Source organism: Struthio camelus, chromosome 7, assembly GCF_040807025.1.
Source record: "Struthio camelus isolate bStrCam1 chromosome 7, bStrCam1.hap1, whole genome shotgun sequence".
Taxonomy (NCBI): Eukaryota; Metazoa; Chordata; class Aves; order Struthioniformes; family Struthionidae; genus Struthio; species Struthio camelus.
Genome location: NC_090948.1, coordinates 376,047 through 392,490, shown reverse-complemented (window position 1 = coordinate 392,490; position 16,444 = coordinate 376,047). Strand labels below are relative to the sequence as shown.

At 44.5% G+C, this 16,444-nt stretch overlaps 1 protein-coding gene across 4 annotated transcripts in view; it reads left to right on the top strand.

Annotated features, from left to right (window-relative positions):
- The window catches only part of INPP5A (inositol polyphosphate-5-phosphatase A), a 261,753-nt gene that overhangs the window by 204,817 nt on the left and 40,492 nt on the right, over window positions 1–16,444 (top strand). For all 4 annotated transcript variants that reach the window (XM_068951378.1, XM_068951379.1, XM_068951381.1 and 1 more), the window contains exons 10-11: window positions 15,089–15,184; window positions 15,524–15,598. In XM_068951378.1, coding sequence (XP_068807479.1) covers window positions 15,089–15,184; window positions 15,524–15,598 — 171 coding nt within the window. The remainder of the gene's footprint in view (window positions 1–15,088; window positions 15,185–15,523; window positions 15,599–16,444) is intronic.

Genomic DNA, 16,444 nt, shown 5'->3' with positions numbered 1-16,444 from the left:
GGAGCGGGACTGTATCCTGCCTCCCTACTCCCTTTTGTTTCCAGAGGCTATTGTTTCCGATTTCATGCTATCAGAGGGGCTGCATGTTTTCCTGTGTGAAGTTGTCAGAGAGATAAAAGCACAGGAGCAGGGTCACATTTAGAGGGATGGGCATGAAAAATTGGTAAAATGTATCTTGAAGCCCACCCACAAGACTGTTGCTTGAAGAAATTTAGAAATAGGGAATAGAATTACAGTTTTTAAAGTGTGCAAATTCCAGAGTGGAAAAAGCAGTGATGAAATGAGGTTTTGACTGGAAGAAATCTCTTAGGCAGATTTATGCGTCATTGACTTTTTCCTCTTGGATAGCTTGAGAGTCTCCAGTTGGACTCCTTTGGAAGGAAAATACCGTCGTCTTCATTGTGGTGCCTGCCTGCACCTTTTCGGTACGACAGTGAAACGCCAGAAGGTTTGAAGCTGGGGCGTTAGGCTGTCCGGTCATCGTAGCACGCTGGGGAAAAGGGATGCCTTAGTGAAAGGTGCCTGACTGTCCAGAGCCGGATACCGTTCGGTACCGGCCCGCCAAAGATTCCAGTAAGAAGGATGGCAATAATGAAAGGAAAAAGAGGAGCAGTGCAGCTTAATTAACTTAATGGAATAAATTTTCAGGGAAGAGAGCAAGGTACCATGCTCGTAACTGTGGTTATGGTTTACAATGCTGATGATATAATTAGCGAAAACACGCTTATCCTTTTGTCTCATGTGATTTCTAAAAGTGGCACCCTACTGTAAAAGCATTTAAAATTAATTCATTAGTGGCAGGAGGGAAGAGCATCTGCGGTTACAAATACATCTGATTTAGACAGAGTTTATTTAATAGAGCGTTCTCTCACGACTGTGCTTTAACGTAGTAGCGAGAGGCAACGCTTATGTCTCTGAAAGCACTGAAAAGCCAGTGAAAAGTTCTCTCCATCCTTATGTGGTGTCCGTATAAGTAAAGCAGTGTCTGGGTGGGTTCGTATGTCAAATGTCCTTAACTGTTTTCATAGTAATTCCGTATTCACAGTGGCTTAGGTATTCGCTAGATATAAAATGAAAAAAAAAGGTTTTACTAGTACTGTTTTATGTCAGTGATTCCGTAAGATGGTTGCTCTTATTTTAGGACCTCACAATGAGGATTTTGTCCAAGTGCATAACAGGCAGATGAGTAAGATTTGAGAGCTAAATCTTTTTCCATAGCCAGCTGATAGGTGAGGGATATCAAGCAAGGCATTAGCGAACTGCCGTAAATTTTCCAAGTTAGCAAATAATGCACGTGATACAAATGCATCTAATACTGGAACTGTGAGGGAATGTATTTTTCTCTGAAGCCTCTTTTCAAAGATTAAGTCAATTATTTTTCTTACGTGCAGAAATGATTTGCAAGTTAATACGAGAAGCTAAATATGTGATTTAACTTTTGTGGAATTTAAGTGACGTTTTTGGCTATGGAGATTCAGAGGGGAGCACCAGTACGCATATTTTCTGCACTTCTGTAATACAGCAGAAAAAAATTACTGAAACTGTCTTAAAAATACAGTAATTTGCTGAGTTTTTATCCTTTGCATTAATTTTTTAGAGATTACCTTTTTTTGCAAGTAGAAAAACAGGAAAGCAGCAGATAGATAGGAAAACACTGCACAGCGCTTAGTGGCTCCGTAGGTGAGCTTAAGGAAGAGGTGACCGCCTGACTATTTTCGGACGAGAGCGCTACTCGCCAGCATTCGTGTTTTGAGCTAGCAGCAGCTCCCCGTGCCGGCAGCGGTTGCCGGGCCGGGCGGCGGGAGCGGAGCGGGGACGTCCCGCCGGGCGCCGCGGCCTCGCTCTGCGGACGGTCCGCGTTGAGCCCAGGCCCGGGCAGCTCGTGGGAAAACGTCACGATTTCGCGCGCGATTTCGGTGTCCGGGGTAAAGCGTTCTGCGTTCATCCGTACGCTGGGCAGCGTGCTTTAATATTTCACGTTGCGCCGGGCGTTTTGGAGAGGAATCCTCTGCTGTGAACGTTCACTTCCCTCGAAACGTATCTTTTCGGCTGGTAACTCCCCTTTCCCCTCTTTGAAATCGCAGAATTTCTTTGCGCGCGCGCCGCTTTCTTTGGCGTACCTGTCTGATTTTAGATGGGTACAAGAATTTACTCTGGCTTTGTCTCAAAGGGGAAAAGAGTAAAGGCTAGAGTAAAAATTAATAGCACGTCTTAAAAGCCGTTACAACATCTCCCTTTTTTCTGACTAAAAGTGAGCGAAAAAGGCCTCTCTAGAGGAAATAAAGAAGAAGTTATTACAGCTTTCACTTTTTTGTAGAGTATGAAAAAGCTTTCTGTATGTTAAACAGTCTTGCGGACATCTGGCATGATTGGTTTTAATCTGCTGACTAAAAAGTCAGGATTAAATCTTGCTTTACACCTCTTTGTATTGCAGTCAGTAAAGTGACAGAGCTGCTCTGAAACAATGACACTACTTATTCCACCCAATATGCCATGTGGTAGATCACCCCCTTTTTCAGCACCACTTCTCTGCAAAGACAATGAAGCATCTGGTGGGGTTTTCCTGTGTCCAAGATATTTTTTGTCAGTAATTTCACTCAGACGGTCTGCTTACTTCTCCCTTGGTGCTACTTTTTGAGACGGGGCTTGCCAAACCCAGTGGCAAGAGGTCAAGAGGCCAAAGTGATGAATTTTTATGTGCCTGTTCCTTGTGTTTCTGCTCAGTCATGATTCTTTGCGCGCTGTACTGCCTCTGAAAGGGAGCCACAGTGGGCAATTTGTCCTCCTGGTCTGCAGAGAATGGGGAGGCAGATGAGTTAAAATAGCATGTATGACTTCGAACAGAGAAGCACACAAACGTTTTCTTATGGCTGAACAGAATACTGCTGTCACTATTCAGGGCGAGAGGTGCTTGGGAGATTTGTAGCCTGTTGGCTTTCGATCAAGTGACAAATGAATTTAACAGCACTTAAGGATACAGCGCAAAGAATAGCACTTCACTAACTCGTCCACAGCTGCTAGCGTCAAAATTGTGTTGCATGAACACTTTTGCACTTGCATTATTTCCTCTCTCCCTATAATTGGGAGCTCTGTATACCTCTCAGCACGTTTGAGTCCTGTTTTGCTTTAGTGAAAAGCCACGTTTCAGGAATTCTGCAGAGTAACGCTTTCTGGTTGTCCACCCCGTTGGGCCCCATGTCCCTCCAGATGGATCATTGATCCACGCTGGCAGGAGGGCCAGGGCAGCGGTGTTTCGGATGGAGCTCGCTGTCCTCTCCCAGCGGTGCTCTGCAGTGTCCGGTGGCATCGTGAGAGCCAGGATCTGCGTTTGTGGTTGGGTTAAATCCCTCTGGATCCCCCACCGGCAGTGTGAAGCTGCTGTTCCTCCAGCTCCTCCTCTGTCTCCGATCGGCCGTGCCACTGTAGCTGGTCCTGGGCTGTACAGCAGTTTCTTGTTGTTCAGCACCTGAGTTTTTGCACCCGTTCAGTGGAGGAAATTGTGAATATTGGTGCACTGCGCAAGCCCATTATTCTTGCGTCGTCAGCAACCATGTAAAAGAGGAGCAAAGCTACCTGAAGTAGTGAAGAAAGACAACAAGGAGAACATGCCACCCTATTTCCTGCTCTCCACAATGACTATTTGACCCCGCAAGTATTTTGGGGGGTATCAGTCTTTTTGTTCGCGTGGTGTATATGCCACACACATCTTGACCCTGTGGATTCATCTTACCTTTTTTTGAAGGAGAACGTAGCAAACCCTGGCTCCAACACAGTATTTTGCAAAGATGCTTTTCATTTCTTTTATCTGAAAAGCATTTATTTTAATGTTTGAATAAGTGCTTGTGAAAACGGACGAGGTCCATGGTGGCTCGCCGCTTATTGGATTTACGTAGGAAGTGTAAGTGTGCCGTTGGGCAGCGCGCCTCCCTGGTGCCTGCGCAGCCCTGCAGCCGGAGGTCTCGGCCTCTCCGGAGTCCAGGTGCTGTTTGGGGGCTGCATGGCATCAATTACTGGAGAGTAGGATCGTTCCGGCAGGGACTGTCAGTCTCATGTCATCTTCCTCTGAACTGTGTGAACGTAACTGGCTAAAACAGGATTATTTGAACTCACAGGCGACTGGATTCATACTGCATTTCCAAAGGGAATAGAGGAGCAAATGGCGTGGCGCCAGAAAGGGGAGGCATCCAGTGGGAAACGCAGGGGATGTGGCAGAGTGAAGATAACCAAGTCAGGGAGGCTGGGCAAACAGAGAAATGGGAAAAGTACATCTAAGGAAATTGTCCACGTGCTGCGTCAGCAAGGCATCACCTGGCCAGTTAAGCTTTGTCTCACCATACCGCTGGAGAGCACTTCTGCTTTAGCTAGGAGGAAATCCTGTTTTCTATTTAGACCTCTTGGAAGTGAGGGCAGTGACAGATAACTTGCAAAAACAGAGTTCCCAAAGCTCCAAAGCGCACAAAATTGTCTTGTAAGCGTTTTAGTCTTTCGGCAGCACGCTCCAAAATCCAGTGTGCAATAGTAGATGGTTTCACTGACCCCCTGCACACCAATCCCCTGAAATCTGTATATTTTTAACAAGTAAAGAAAACTTGTCAAGAGAAGAATATTTTAGCGGCAAGCATGATAAAATTTTGTCTTCTGGGGAGAAACAATAAAACATGCCGACTGCAGTTGAGAGAAGGAATTATTCAGAGCATGCAGAATACCTATGTTAATGTAAATACCACTATGACAACTGGTATAGGTGGACATAAATTCTAAAGCTCCTGTAATGTGAAAAAGAAAACTATTTCTTATGATCAGAACACAAATCCAAAGCTACTCACAGGAAATATATCTTCTGCTGGTAATGGTTCTTCATTTAGCTTGAAGTATTCCTGCTGATGCCAGTGAGTTTGGGAAAACGGCATGCCTTGTTGTTCATATGTCGGTGGAATTATCTTCAACTTTGAGATGTTACTTGGCATCTGAAGTTGGCATTAATTTATAAGATTAAAAACGCTGTGGGATAGTGGTTGTAGAAATTTGTAGCTGGATTAAGATCTCTTTTTGAGTAGCAGCGTGAACTACATGGACAGATGCACAGACATCTGTAAACTCTTATCCGTTATATTAGAAATGAACCAAAAAGTTAAGTAAATGAGCAAAGTTGGTGTATAGATGGTAGCATAAAATTACGAATGTATCTGTGAGAGATTTCCTCACAGATGCGTCTGCTATAACTTCACTATTCGTTTTTCTCTTAACATGGCCATATTTAGTTCATGGATGCTCGGTTCTCATCTTTCCCACATGGTCCCCAGACAACAGGAGAATAGTAGTCATTTATTACATAGAATAGCAGCATTTAAGACATACCCGAGACAAATCCATACAAGCTGTAGGGCAAACTGGTCACTGTAGTCCTCACACACAGGCTGTTCTTCATGTGACGTTCTTCATCATACAATTGTTTGCAGAAATGATTTTTAAAATAGTTATTACAAAATCATGCATCAATTCAAACATAATGGTGTAGGCAAAGCAGAAAGCCTTCTAAACAGGCTTCTCAACATCAAAATAATTAACAGAATTGCTTATGGCAGTTATTTTGTTCCTTAACAAGAGATGTTGTGTCACTGTTAACCACATTAAAATGAAGGCATGTTTGTGAGAAGAACAGTTCAATATTATTTGATTGTGAATTTTTATGCCGGTATTGTCTAAAAATGTATATTAGTCTCCATGTGTGCTTTTAAATAAGGTTTTAGGAGTGTATATCTCCAAAGAGGTGCGTGAACAAAGTGTTTTGTCCTCAAACGTTATTGGTCAGCTACCAAGTTTTCTCCTCTTGGTGATTTTGAGACTTGTGCCATTGTGTGGATGTTGCCAGTTCTTTCGTTATCCAGCTATCAAGGGAAGCTGACTGTAGGTCACGCCTGCAGAAGGTTTTCCTTTCTTATTGAAGCAAGGGCCGATATGGCAGAGGCTTGCACTAAATTGTTAGGTAAGCAGATATAATGTCATCTCCAATGCCAGAAACAGTGACGTAGTGGAAACTGAAGAAACAGTATTAGTTAAGTGTTGCTGATGCATCAGAACGGAAAAGTGATAGAGTCTTATGGTTTGTGTCTTGAAAATACGGCATTTAAGATTCAAGGTAGAAGAGCAGTGGTTCCGTCCTGCAGGATCAGAGAAGTCATTTGCAAAATTGTTGGCTCCAATTATTAACTCAGTTTCACTTCCCGTTTGGAAAACTTATTTGGGTCAGAAAACCGGATGCAGCAACCTGGACATGTCTTTTCCTGTTGAGTTTGCTGCATGGTAGAGTTAACCCAGAAGAAGGGCGTTTTTTTTCCATAGAGGGAGAAGCAGGGGAAGAGTATTAACATCTCTCCCACCTTACGGTATATACCTGTGGCCGTTTGATGTGGTTGGCAGCCCGGACGAGACTTTCCCACGCACACCTCGCAGTTGTGCTTGGCCGTGGCTGCGTCCCGCCCCAGCTCCTGGGACGCCCCGTTGCCTCTCATACAGGGCTCTTTCCTTCTCTGGCTCTCACATCCCCTCTTCATTTAGGGGACTAATTGTTTTTACCAGTCATTGGACCAGAGGTGCTATTATTCGTGATAGGATGAAAAAAATGCTTTGTACTTCTCTATAGATAATATAATCACTTTGTGACTAGAAGTAGGTAGTGTCTGTCCACAGCATATAAATTCTAGGCAGGTTTGCATAAATTTATATAAATTCTATGAAATGTGTGGTTTGATTTCCAAATCACCCAACGCTTCGTGTTTTAAGATTCAGTTCCAACTTTCATTTCTGAGGATAAGCGTAAGAGAAGTCAAGCACAAAAAGACTGTTGAGCTAGCGTGTACACTGTGTGTGGCATATATGATACCTGCTTATGTAAGTCTACCTTGGAAGCAAAGAGTTCACACGCTTCAGAGGCTAAGCCGTGATCTTGAGCCGTTGACCTTATCAATGCCATAGGTGTTATACCAGACTCCCCATTAATTGGACCCCAGAATTTCCCAGTTTTGGCGGAGCTAGCTGGAGGAGCTTTCGCGGCTTGTGGCTCGTCCCGAGCAGGGTGGCCCAGGCGTGGGATCGGGAAGCGCCCGGGCGCCCGCCGGCCCCGCGGGTTCGTCGGCGCGCGCTCCCCGGCCGGGTCGGGGAAGAACAGAGCTGCAGACCGCCGTCGTCTGGAGCCCTGCCGCCTCCAGGTTTTCTGAAAGTGACTCAGGAAGCACCAAAGAATTTTGTTCGGTGTTGGCGTAAGTTTTTTCATGTTATTGCTCCCATGTTTCGATTCTTACAGTTGTAAGAAACCGTTAATATGGAAGTGGCAGAAACAGTAGCACCCGCAGCCCGAGCAGAGGCGAATGTCACCGCTCAAGACAAAGGCAATTGCAAGGCACGCAGGAGCAGGTGGGGTTCACAGGCTATTTTGCTGTTAAAATGAAAAGAAATGGAAAGTTCTTAGTCTGAAAGTTGGATAAAAGCAGCTTAGCTATAAGGAAAGAAGCTGCCTCTTATTTCATTCCTCCTGAATTCGGGGAAACAGGGGATTTTACATTTCTCTGCAGAAACAGATTTACATCACACATCCTGTGTGCTTCATCAAATTCTCTGTTTAAGAGAAACAATGCGTGCAGTCCTCTGCTTAGGCAGTTGGAGCAAAGAAAGGGTAAGTGCTGTAAGGGTTTCCGAGAGAAAGATTTCAAGCTGGTATTCCTGCTTGACCAAGGCAGAAAAAAATAGTGGAAGAAAAGTAACAGGAGAACGTCTGAAGAAATCCCAGGAGGGTCACAGATTATGGGGCAAGAATATATATATATTAAAAAGATTTCCATAGGGACAGTGGGATTGTTGCGGCTCCCATAATTAAGGAAAAGCATATCGTCGTCTTTGAGATCTCCCCGCAGGACCCTGCTTGACATCAAGTAACGATGCTAAATGACAAGGAAGAGGGAAGAGATTTTTGTAGCAGAAAGTTCCAGATCTTCTGGTGCTGTAGAGTTTATCCAGGTCTAACCAAAGTCCTCAATGCGTTGTTTGAATCTCATTGTCAGTGCCAATGAGTCAGTTTAATCTGAGAGTTTAAAAAGAGGAGAGGGGAAAAGAAAAACCCTTCAGCTGATAACCTCAGCTTGGCTTGCAGAGGACCTGTGCTCCTGAGGCCTGCAGGTGCCAGTCGTCTCAGCATAAATTGGTTACGCACCCAGATGTAGGTGCTTAGCTACCTATGCTTACCTACCCAGATGTAGGTGCTTAGCTGAACTCAGGCTTGCAGTCACAGTCAGGGACGTGAGCCGAGAGAATGCAAAAAAAGATGTGGAAGGAGTTGGAGAAAACTAGAAGCTAGTCCCCAGGCAGGTGAGTATTTGTGAGGGAAAAGGGAGTTCTGTCCTGATTTTTAAATTCTTAGAAAGCAATAAACCTGACTGAGGTTAAAAAAAAAAAAAGAAAAGAAAAAAAGAAAGGAACGAGTAGTGCATTCAATGCAACTGGTCCATTTAACATTAGTATTGAAAAAATAGTTACAAAATGGGGGCTCGTTCTATTTGCAAAGCTGCTTAAGGCAGAGCACCACAAAGTGTCTAATGAAAATGTCTGTCCTTGTTCAAAAAACTGGAGTGGTGGAAGATTCCAGTGGGAAAAATCTAGGAGTTTGAGGAACTGCTCTCCCTTACTCTTTTTCTTAGGATCTGTGCAGGTAAGGAAGTAATAATTGGGGTTCCTCTGCTGGATAGCTGATGAAAAACATTAAAATTAAACCATCATGTACGAGGTAACATCTAACTGGACCAACTGATTGGTTTCAGAATAAAACAGTGTTTAGGATGGTTACACAGACAAAAATCAAGAAAATGAGACTTAAGCTTCAGAGGTTTATAAACTGAGCGCAGTGTCTAAGGTGCTGCGTTGGATTATGCTGAATATCTAATAAACTGATTGAATTTTTTCATCGCTAAATACATAACATGCCAAGAGAGATGTCTTTCAAGTGCTATCAGAAGCGTATGTTTCAGATGAAAAAGATACTAGGAGGCGGCTGTTAGCAGCAGTCTGGTGGCCCTGTCTCCCTCCTGGGAGAGAGCTATAATAGCATATTCTTTCCAAGAAAGTGAGGTTGGATCTTTGCAGCAATAGGCTGTTGCTGAGTGCTGTTGGGCAGTGGCCCCGCTGCCTCCTTTGCAGATGCAAATATGAATCTTGAATGCAAAATATGCAAAAGATAACTTTGTAGGAGGTCGGGTATTGCTTTCAGCAGCACGAGAGCAGGCAATGGCAAGAGAGTGTCACCCTACAGCAGGGGCAGTAACATGGGCAGCAGGACAGGCTGTGCCAGTAAACGGCGGTCTCTCAGTTTATTTAGTGCAGCACTTGAAAGACTAATGTAAATGATTTTGCATTGCTTAGTGTAATACCTCGATACCAGTCTCATGTATGATCTAAGTTTTTGGACAAGAAAATGCAGTTAGTGATGAGCGTAAGCCCACTAACTTCAAGTTGAGCCCAGAGAAATGCAAGTTGTTACCAAAAGGGATCGCTTGGCTTGGAGGCACAGGAAATCTTTGGAAGCATAAAGTTAGGGGCTGGGTGTTGACCTCTTTTTGGTCACAGATGCTTCCCAAAGGGAAATATCCCTGTGCTACAAACCAGCAAGGGGGTCCTACGATGGAGCCCAGGCTACTCCTGTAGGTCTCAAGCAGCTTCTGGACCAAGCTTAGGCAGGTGGTGTAACTGGTGCCGCTCTAAGCTGCCTATGAAGGTAAAAGCGAATACAAGCAGTGGTTAAGTGTGATTCGCGTTGATTTGCCATCAAAAGGTGCAGTCCGTGGATATTACACACACAGCGTCCGGAGAGGAGAGGAGGGAGCGGTGCGCGAGCCTTGGCCCCGCATCGCAGCCGGCCCGTGCGTTGCGCCTCCTTCCGCCGAGCTCGCTCCGCTCGTGAAACCGTCGGTTTGCGCGCTGACGCTTGAACTGGTGACTCGTTTGTTGTACTCTTGCATATCTGTTTTCTGCTCCACTAATGTTTCACTGCTGGGTGGAATTCCTGCTCCTGGAAAAGCTTCTCAGTGTTAGGAACATAGTTATTTCCCTAAGACATTATTGCTATTTCCATGTAGCTAAATAAGTTAACACAAGTTAAAATATACTCCAAATGAAGGGATTTTTTTTTTTTTTCAATGAAAAAGATGTGTCCTCTCAGATGAGTTTTTATTGCCTTGCATTGGGGAATTTAGCTCTGTAATTGCCCTGTTTGCAGCAGTTGTGACAAGTTAGCTAAAACAAGCCTCTGTTTTAATGGCAGATAGATAGAAAAGTATTTTTAAAAACACTAGAAATTCTAATTATCCTGTAGCTAAATGCATAAATGTCATTGACTCCAAAAGTTAAATGTAACTCTGGTGTTCTCAGATTTGAGAATTTGATTTTTCTTACGTCACAGGATTTGGTGAATTTACTGTTAATAAATTGCCAGTACCCAGGAAATTGTATCAACACCTCAGCGACGGGGAGCAGCCTGAACAAGACAAGCGTTCCTGTTATTCCCAAAGTAGCAAATCTTCTCCTTCTCTGATTGTTTGAAATACAACTTGCATCCGGATAATAACAAAAAAGCATTTGGTTTTCCTAATTTAGCATCTGAGTGATTTTGGTTTTTGAGCAGCATTTCAGAAGAGGTATCTCACTTTCATAATTGGATGATATATATCTTTTTCACCCTGCCAGAATCCACAGAATGTGTAACTGGATTATCTTAAATTTATTTTATTTGTTGCTCATGTGTTCAAGACCTTATGGTTTCCATTGGTGCATCTTAGCGTTCAGCACCTGCCCTTCTCTCCTGGCTGCTTTTAACAGGAAACACTTCTGTCCTGATCCATGCGGCTCGCTGAAAATTGCAACTATTACTCAAACTTTCCTCGTTATGAAGGAGGAATGAATGTATTCTACACTTCTGTTTGTAGAAGAATTCAAAGTAATAATAAGTCATAAGAAGATTATTCAAATCATTGGGAAAAATAGTGCACGTTTTTAGATTTGGCAGGCAGAGGCAATAGGAAAGTTTGAGTCTGTGCCTGCTCGGATGCAGTTCCTCCCCCCCCCCCCCCCCCCCCCCCAAAAAAAAAAATTGTTGAAATAATTGCAAGCGTGCAGAAACTCAGCTTGCACATGAAGAGGTAAGCTCAGGTTTCTAAAGGGTGCTCAGAAAGCAGGAGTGCAACACGAGTGAAAAATCAGCCGTGGTTTTGTACAGAGCTCTGCTAACAAGGAAGGGTAGCACAGTTCACAGCATCGATGTGTTTCCATGCATATAATGAATGGTTATTGTGTTTTAATGCATGTAAGTATTCCTTTTATGCTATATCTCTGCATATTTACACTGAACACGTTTTAATGTGTTGCATATATACAGAAGGCTGCATTTATGCTGTGAATTAAACGTCTTTCATTTCCTGAGGTCTGCAGAGTGTAGAGGCAGTTCTGGGTTTGTCCCTTATCGCTGTCACTACCTTTCGCTCCTGACTTTGCGAAAGGGTGGATTTCTGCTAGGCTCCAGGGTAGTTGTCAGACAAGTTATTGCTATGTTCTACGATTCAATACAGAGGCATAATTGTGAAAGAGTCTTTTAGGAGCGCTGTGCGGCAGCCTGCACCCGTGGGGACGGTCCGCGCGAAGGCGGGACGAGGACGCGTCTGCGTTTCCCAGCCAGGGCTGAACCCCGAGCTCCCGCTCGGCTCTGAGTGCAGCTCTCCTGCACGCTTCCTTGCAAAACTCTTGTTTGCAAAAGAAAAAGGATAAAAGTAAAAAGATAACTTTGGTAGAGGATTTTGGTATCTGGTCTGCCCTCTTCTAACTTCGTAAAAGGGCACCTTTGAAGGAATACCAGAAAAGAAACAGTGTGTTTTCATAGCATTTGGATTTTCTTTACCAGCAACAAAAAATCCCTTCATAAGTAGACTTGTCTAAAAAGGCACATGTTCCCGAAAGTTTTCTGCTTGGGTGACTACGACTTTGGAGAAACTGAAAGGAGGAGGAAAAAGGAATGCTCCAGCTTGTATAAGAAATGAACCTTTGCCCAATCACTTTTTGTCTGTGAATAAGGTAACTTTTTGTGTGTGTGAAATTTGAAAGCAATAAGGTATGTGGGTCCTTTCTCTTTACTGGTTCTCAAGAGTCGATCAGGTTTTCCCCCCCCCCCCCTTTTAGAGCAGGCCTGAAGTTGTGAGATAAAGCAAAGCAGCTCAGGGAAAAAAATGTTCTCAAGCAGATGCCTTTAAGAGACAGAAATCATGAATTTCTTGAATTGCAACCACTCTGGGGGTGGCTACAATGACTTTTTGACAGTGACAGTAACTCTGCCTTGTCTTTTCGAGCCCTTCTTTGGCCCATTCACTCTGGAAAGCTGCTTAAGCGCACTTAAGCGCATTAGCATTTGGATGCTAGGGGACCGTATTGACCCTCATTTGGAAAGTTTAAATGAGTGAAAGATGGAGCGATTTGTTAGGGCTTTAGAAACCAGCTTTAGAGAGCGGCGGGTTTTCCGCTTTGGTTTGTTCGGGTGCTTGTTCTGATCTGGTGTGCTGTTTAAAGGCGACCAGACTGATTTGTGACACATGAGTCCAAAGCGCTATTTTTTTGGGCTTGACCCGATTAGCTAATCTGTGCTTTGAATTTCAATAGCCGGTATCAGAGGGAGTGCACTTTGGGAATGGCTCGCCGGTGGATTACCTCACTGGGGCCTGCGCAGACACAGATGGCAAAACCTTAATTACTTGCCCAAAGGGACGGGGAGGGACCTAAGGTAAATGGTGAGATGTGGGGGGAAGGTGAGGAGGTCTGCGCTTAAATAAGCGCCACCAAAATTGCAGCTTCTCTGACGGTTTGGTGTGCCTCTCCTCCCTCCCAGGAGCAGCTGGTTTTAACTGGTTGCCGTCAGCGTCTTCCCTCTGTTCTTGGGGTCTTTCAAGCAAAAGCGCCTGAAAATTTTGCGGTCGACCCTGAGCTTTCAAAGGACAACCTGTGTCTGTGTTCAGCTGACCAGTTTCCTTCCCTCAAGTGGGATTTCCCGTGTGCCTGTAGCGTGTTTATGCCATGGTTTTGCCGAGTTTCCAGTGATCAAACTCAGCGCTGGACGTTTGTAATCCATGGACGGGTTTATTTGGGGAGGAAAGAGTCAGGAGGAACTTGCTGGGAGAGGAGGTAGCTTAGCAGGATGAGGAATCGGCGCCTGCTCAGTTCACAGAATTAAAGGGAACAAAATCGAATTTGTATTTTATTTTTGCTGTATCAGACTCAAGTTATTGTTCTTTAAAAATGAAATTGCCGAGCCCGCTGCTTTTTGCTTGCGCTCTGGCAGCGCGCAGGGCCCTTTGTCGGGGATCGTTTTTAAATGTTTTTCTATCGAATGGAAAAGAAGTGCTTTGACAGGTTGTTTGAACTCTAGCACTGATAACCTCACCTGAGAGCGAGAATATTTGGAGGCAGATGGACTTTTCTGTAAGGGCGTGTTTGGCTTCTCCTTTAGAACACGTTCAGAGCGGAAGTAACCACCATGGTGCTTTCATGGCGTCGGGTCTGATCCCTATTGCACTTGTAAAAACAAACCCCAGTATATGCATAGGTATATTGTATTTGGGAAAGACAGAAGCATGTAGTAGGTTGTGAAATTCCCTATTACCACAGAACATACTTATTTTTTAAGTAAATACTATGCAAAATGGAAATCTGTCGTCTGGCCATTAGGAACAGGAATGGAGCGGGGACCGCAAGGAAAACGCCTCTTTCCCCGTTCTTGATTGAATCTGTTTCTTCAGCACTATTTTGTAGCAAAATAAGCCTCTGCTCAGAAGGCTGGCCTTTACCCAGGCCCCTGTCCGGGGCGGCGCGTAGATGCCCGCCAGCTGCTTGGGGCCAGACTGCAGCAAAGGATGCTGCACCCAGGGACGGTGCACGATCCCGGCCGTTTTCTCTCTCTTGGAGCAGTATCAAGGTTTTCACGGTTCCCCTTTCTGTCGCGGGCATTGCGGGTTTCCCGCAGCCCAGGAGCAGGACGACGCAGCCCCGTCCGGCAGCTTTGCTGAAATCGGGTGAGGACTGCGGAGCACTTTGCGAAGCCTGCCTGCCCCACGGTTAAGGTGTAGCTGTCTCCGCATGTCAGAGCGCTGAACGTACTTAAGGTTATGCTCAAAGTGCAGGTTCAGTGAATCTAAAGTATGTGTCTGAGGTTAGGTGCATGCTTACCTGCTTTGCCGAACGTTCAAGATTTTCAGCTGTAGCAATGCAACAGTGCAAGCCCTTTAAAAATAACCAACTCTGTATTACTCTCTAGGTCAGCTGTCTTCACCACTAAAATTGGGCCGCAACTGGCAGAACCGGGCAAATGAATCAAGGCTTGACGCTTGCTCTGAAATTCATATCTCTGAGCCTAGCAGAGTGCTAATTTGTAATATGCTTTAGACGCCCAGTCCTGAAAATATCTAAAGATGTAATGTTGTCTCTTATTTAAAAGGATGGTTGCGTGAGTAATTTGCTGCTCAGAATGAGCTCAGAAACCTGTTGTGGGTTGTAAAGTTGTTGCTGGGATTTTTAAGTTGTGCTTGAACGCTGGCTGGCAGGAGGGACGGGCGATCCTGCGTGCAGGAGCTAAGCTGCAGGACTGCCGCTGTGCCAGGGTGGTCACCAGTGTGTAACAACGTGACGCACAAACCAGGGGGTCTGGGGAGTCATGGACCGTAGGAAGTGGCTTTGGAGGGTGTTTACAAGTAATGCGAGCTGCGGTATCAGACCTCTGAAAGAAGCTGTGTGCACGCTAACGTGTTAAATGAGTATTTGCCTTATTCACGTGATGTTTTCTTGACATTGCTGATTTAACTGACTTCCACTCATGACAAATCTGAAAAAATAAACCGAATTACTGTTTGGAGAGAAATAGGCAATGTTTTGGATTTTGATCTGCAGCAAGATATCCTTCCTCGTGGGCGCAGGGTCAGGCCGTGCAGATACCTAGACTGATAAAGTTCAATAAAATGCGGCCTCGTCTTTCATATAAAGTGGTTTCCCTTTCTCTCTCTGTGTTTTTTAATAGACGCTATGTGCGAAGGCCACCATGCAGACTATCCGGGCAGCTGACACCAATGAAGTAGTCAAGCTAATATTTCGTGAATCTGATAATGACCGAAAGGTAAATAACTTAATGCCCTCTGTAAACCATGTGTAAACAGAAACGCGTTTGAATGATCACTTTCTTTTCTACAAAGCACGAATATAGTTGTTTAAAACCGGTAATGTGTCGGGAGGGAAGGGCTATAGATTGTCACACCTAATGCTCAGTTAATTGGATCTTTTTAACTGATTGCCAGTCAACGAAACGGGCGACCGGACAAGGAGCTTTAGACGTCTAGAAACGTTGCGCGGTTTGAAGGTTGTGTGGGGCTGGAAGGGTCCTTCAGCAGCTGAGGACTGAGCGGCTCGGTCGGGGAGCTCGCCTGACCTTTCTTCTTTATTTTTTTTTTTTTTTTAGGTTATGCTGCAGTTAGAAAAGAAGCTCTTTGACTATTTTAATCAAGATGTTTTTAGAGATAACAACGGCACTGCGGTAAGTTTGTGGCTAGGCACTGCTGAAGGTATAAGATGGGAAGTGACGTAGGAATGGTGTTTCTCTGTCGGCCCCTGGTCCTTATCGGTCCTGCAGAATACGGAGTGAGGAGAGTTAATCCACGTGACGGGATAACCCCTCCAGCCTTGCTCCTCGCTTACCCCCTTATTTTGCGTACAGCTTCTTAAGTTCAGCTTGTTTTTGTTTACCCTTTTTTTAATACGAAAAATTGTAAATGAAATACTCTGCGTAATTCACGTTTCTCTCTGTCCTCCAGTCTGCGTTTCTTCAAGCATCCTGTTTGTTTACTTGCTCTTTGTCGTGCAACGCAGTAACGTGGGAAAAGCCCTCATTGCAAAACTGCTCTCAAAATATCTGTATCTTCTGAGTGTACAAAGAATAGTAGAAAAGCATGAGCAAAAGGAACAGAAAGCCCAAACCCTGCAGCAGCCTGCACTGTTTGGCCAATCATACAGGGTTTTATAGGAAGAGAAAGCAGACAGGAAACACTAACATTTTGATTTGTAATTAGGACTACGGTTTTGCTGTAGGGAATGCCTGTTTGCCTACGTTAACATGATTGTATTTCAAAACGTAGCCACTTCATTTTGGAAAATCTCTATAGCACTGCTTGCAGTTTTCTCTGTTTCATCTAAAGTTCCTAGGAAGTATGTAACTAAAGGAAAAACATTAAGCATCTAAAATAAAAAAAAGCAAACAGTTAAGACAGATGAAAATCAGGAATGCACACGTCACGCGTGGGAGCTGTGACACGGGTTTCGTTGGCCAGATCATCTGCTTGTGCAAATTGGTGCCACTGCCCCGACGTCGGCCGCGGCCAGTTTG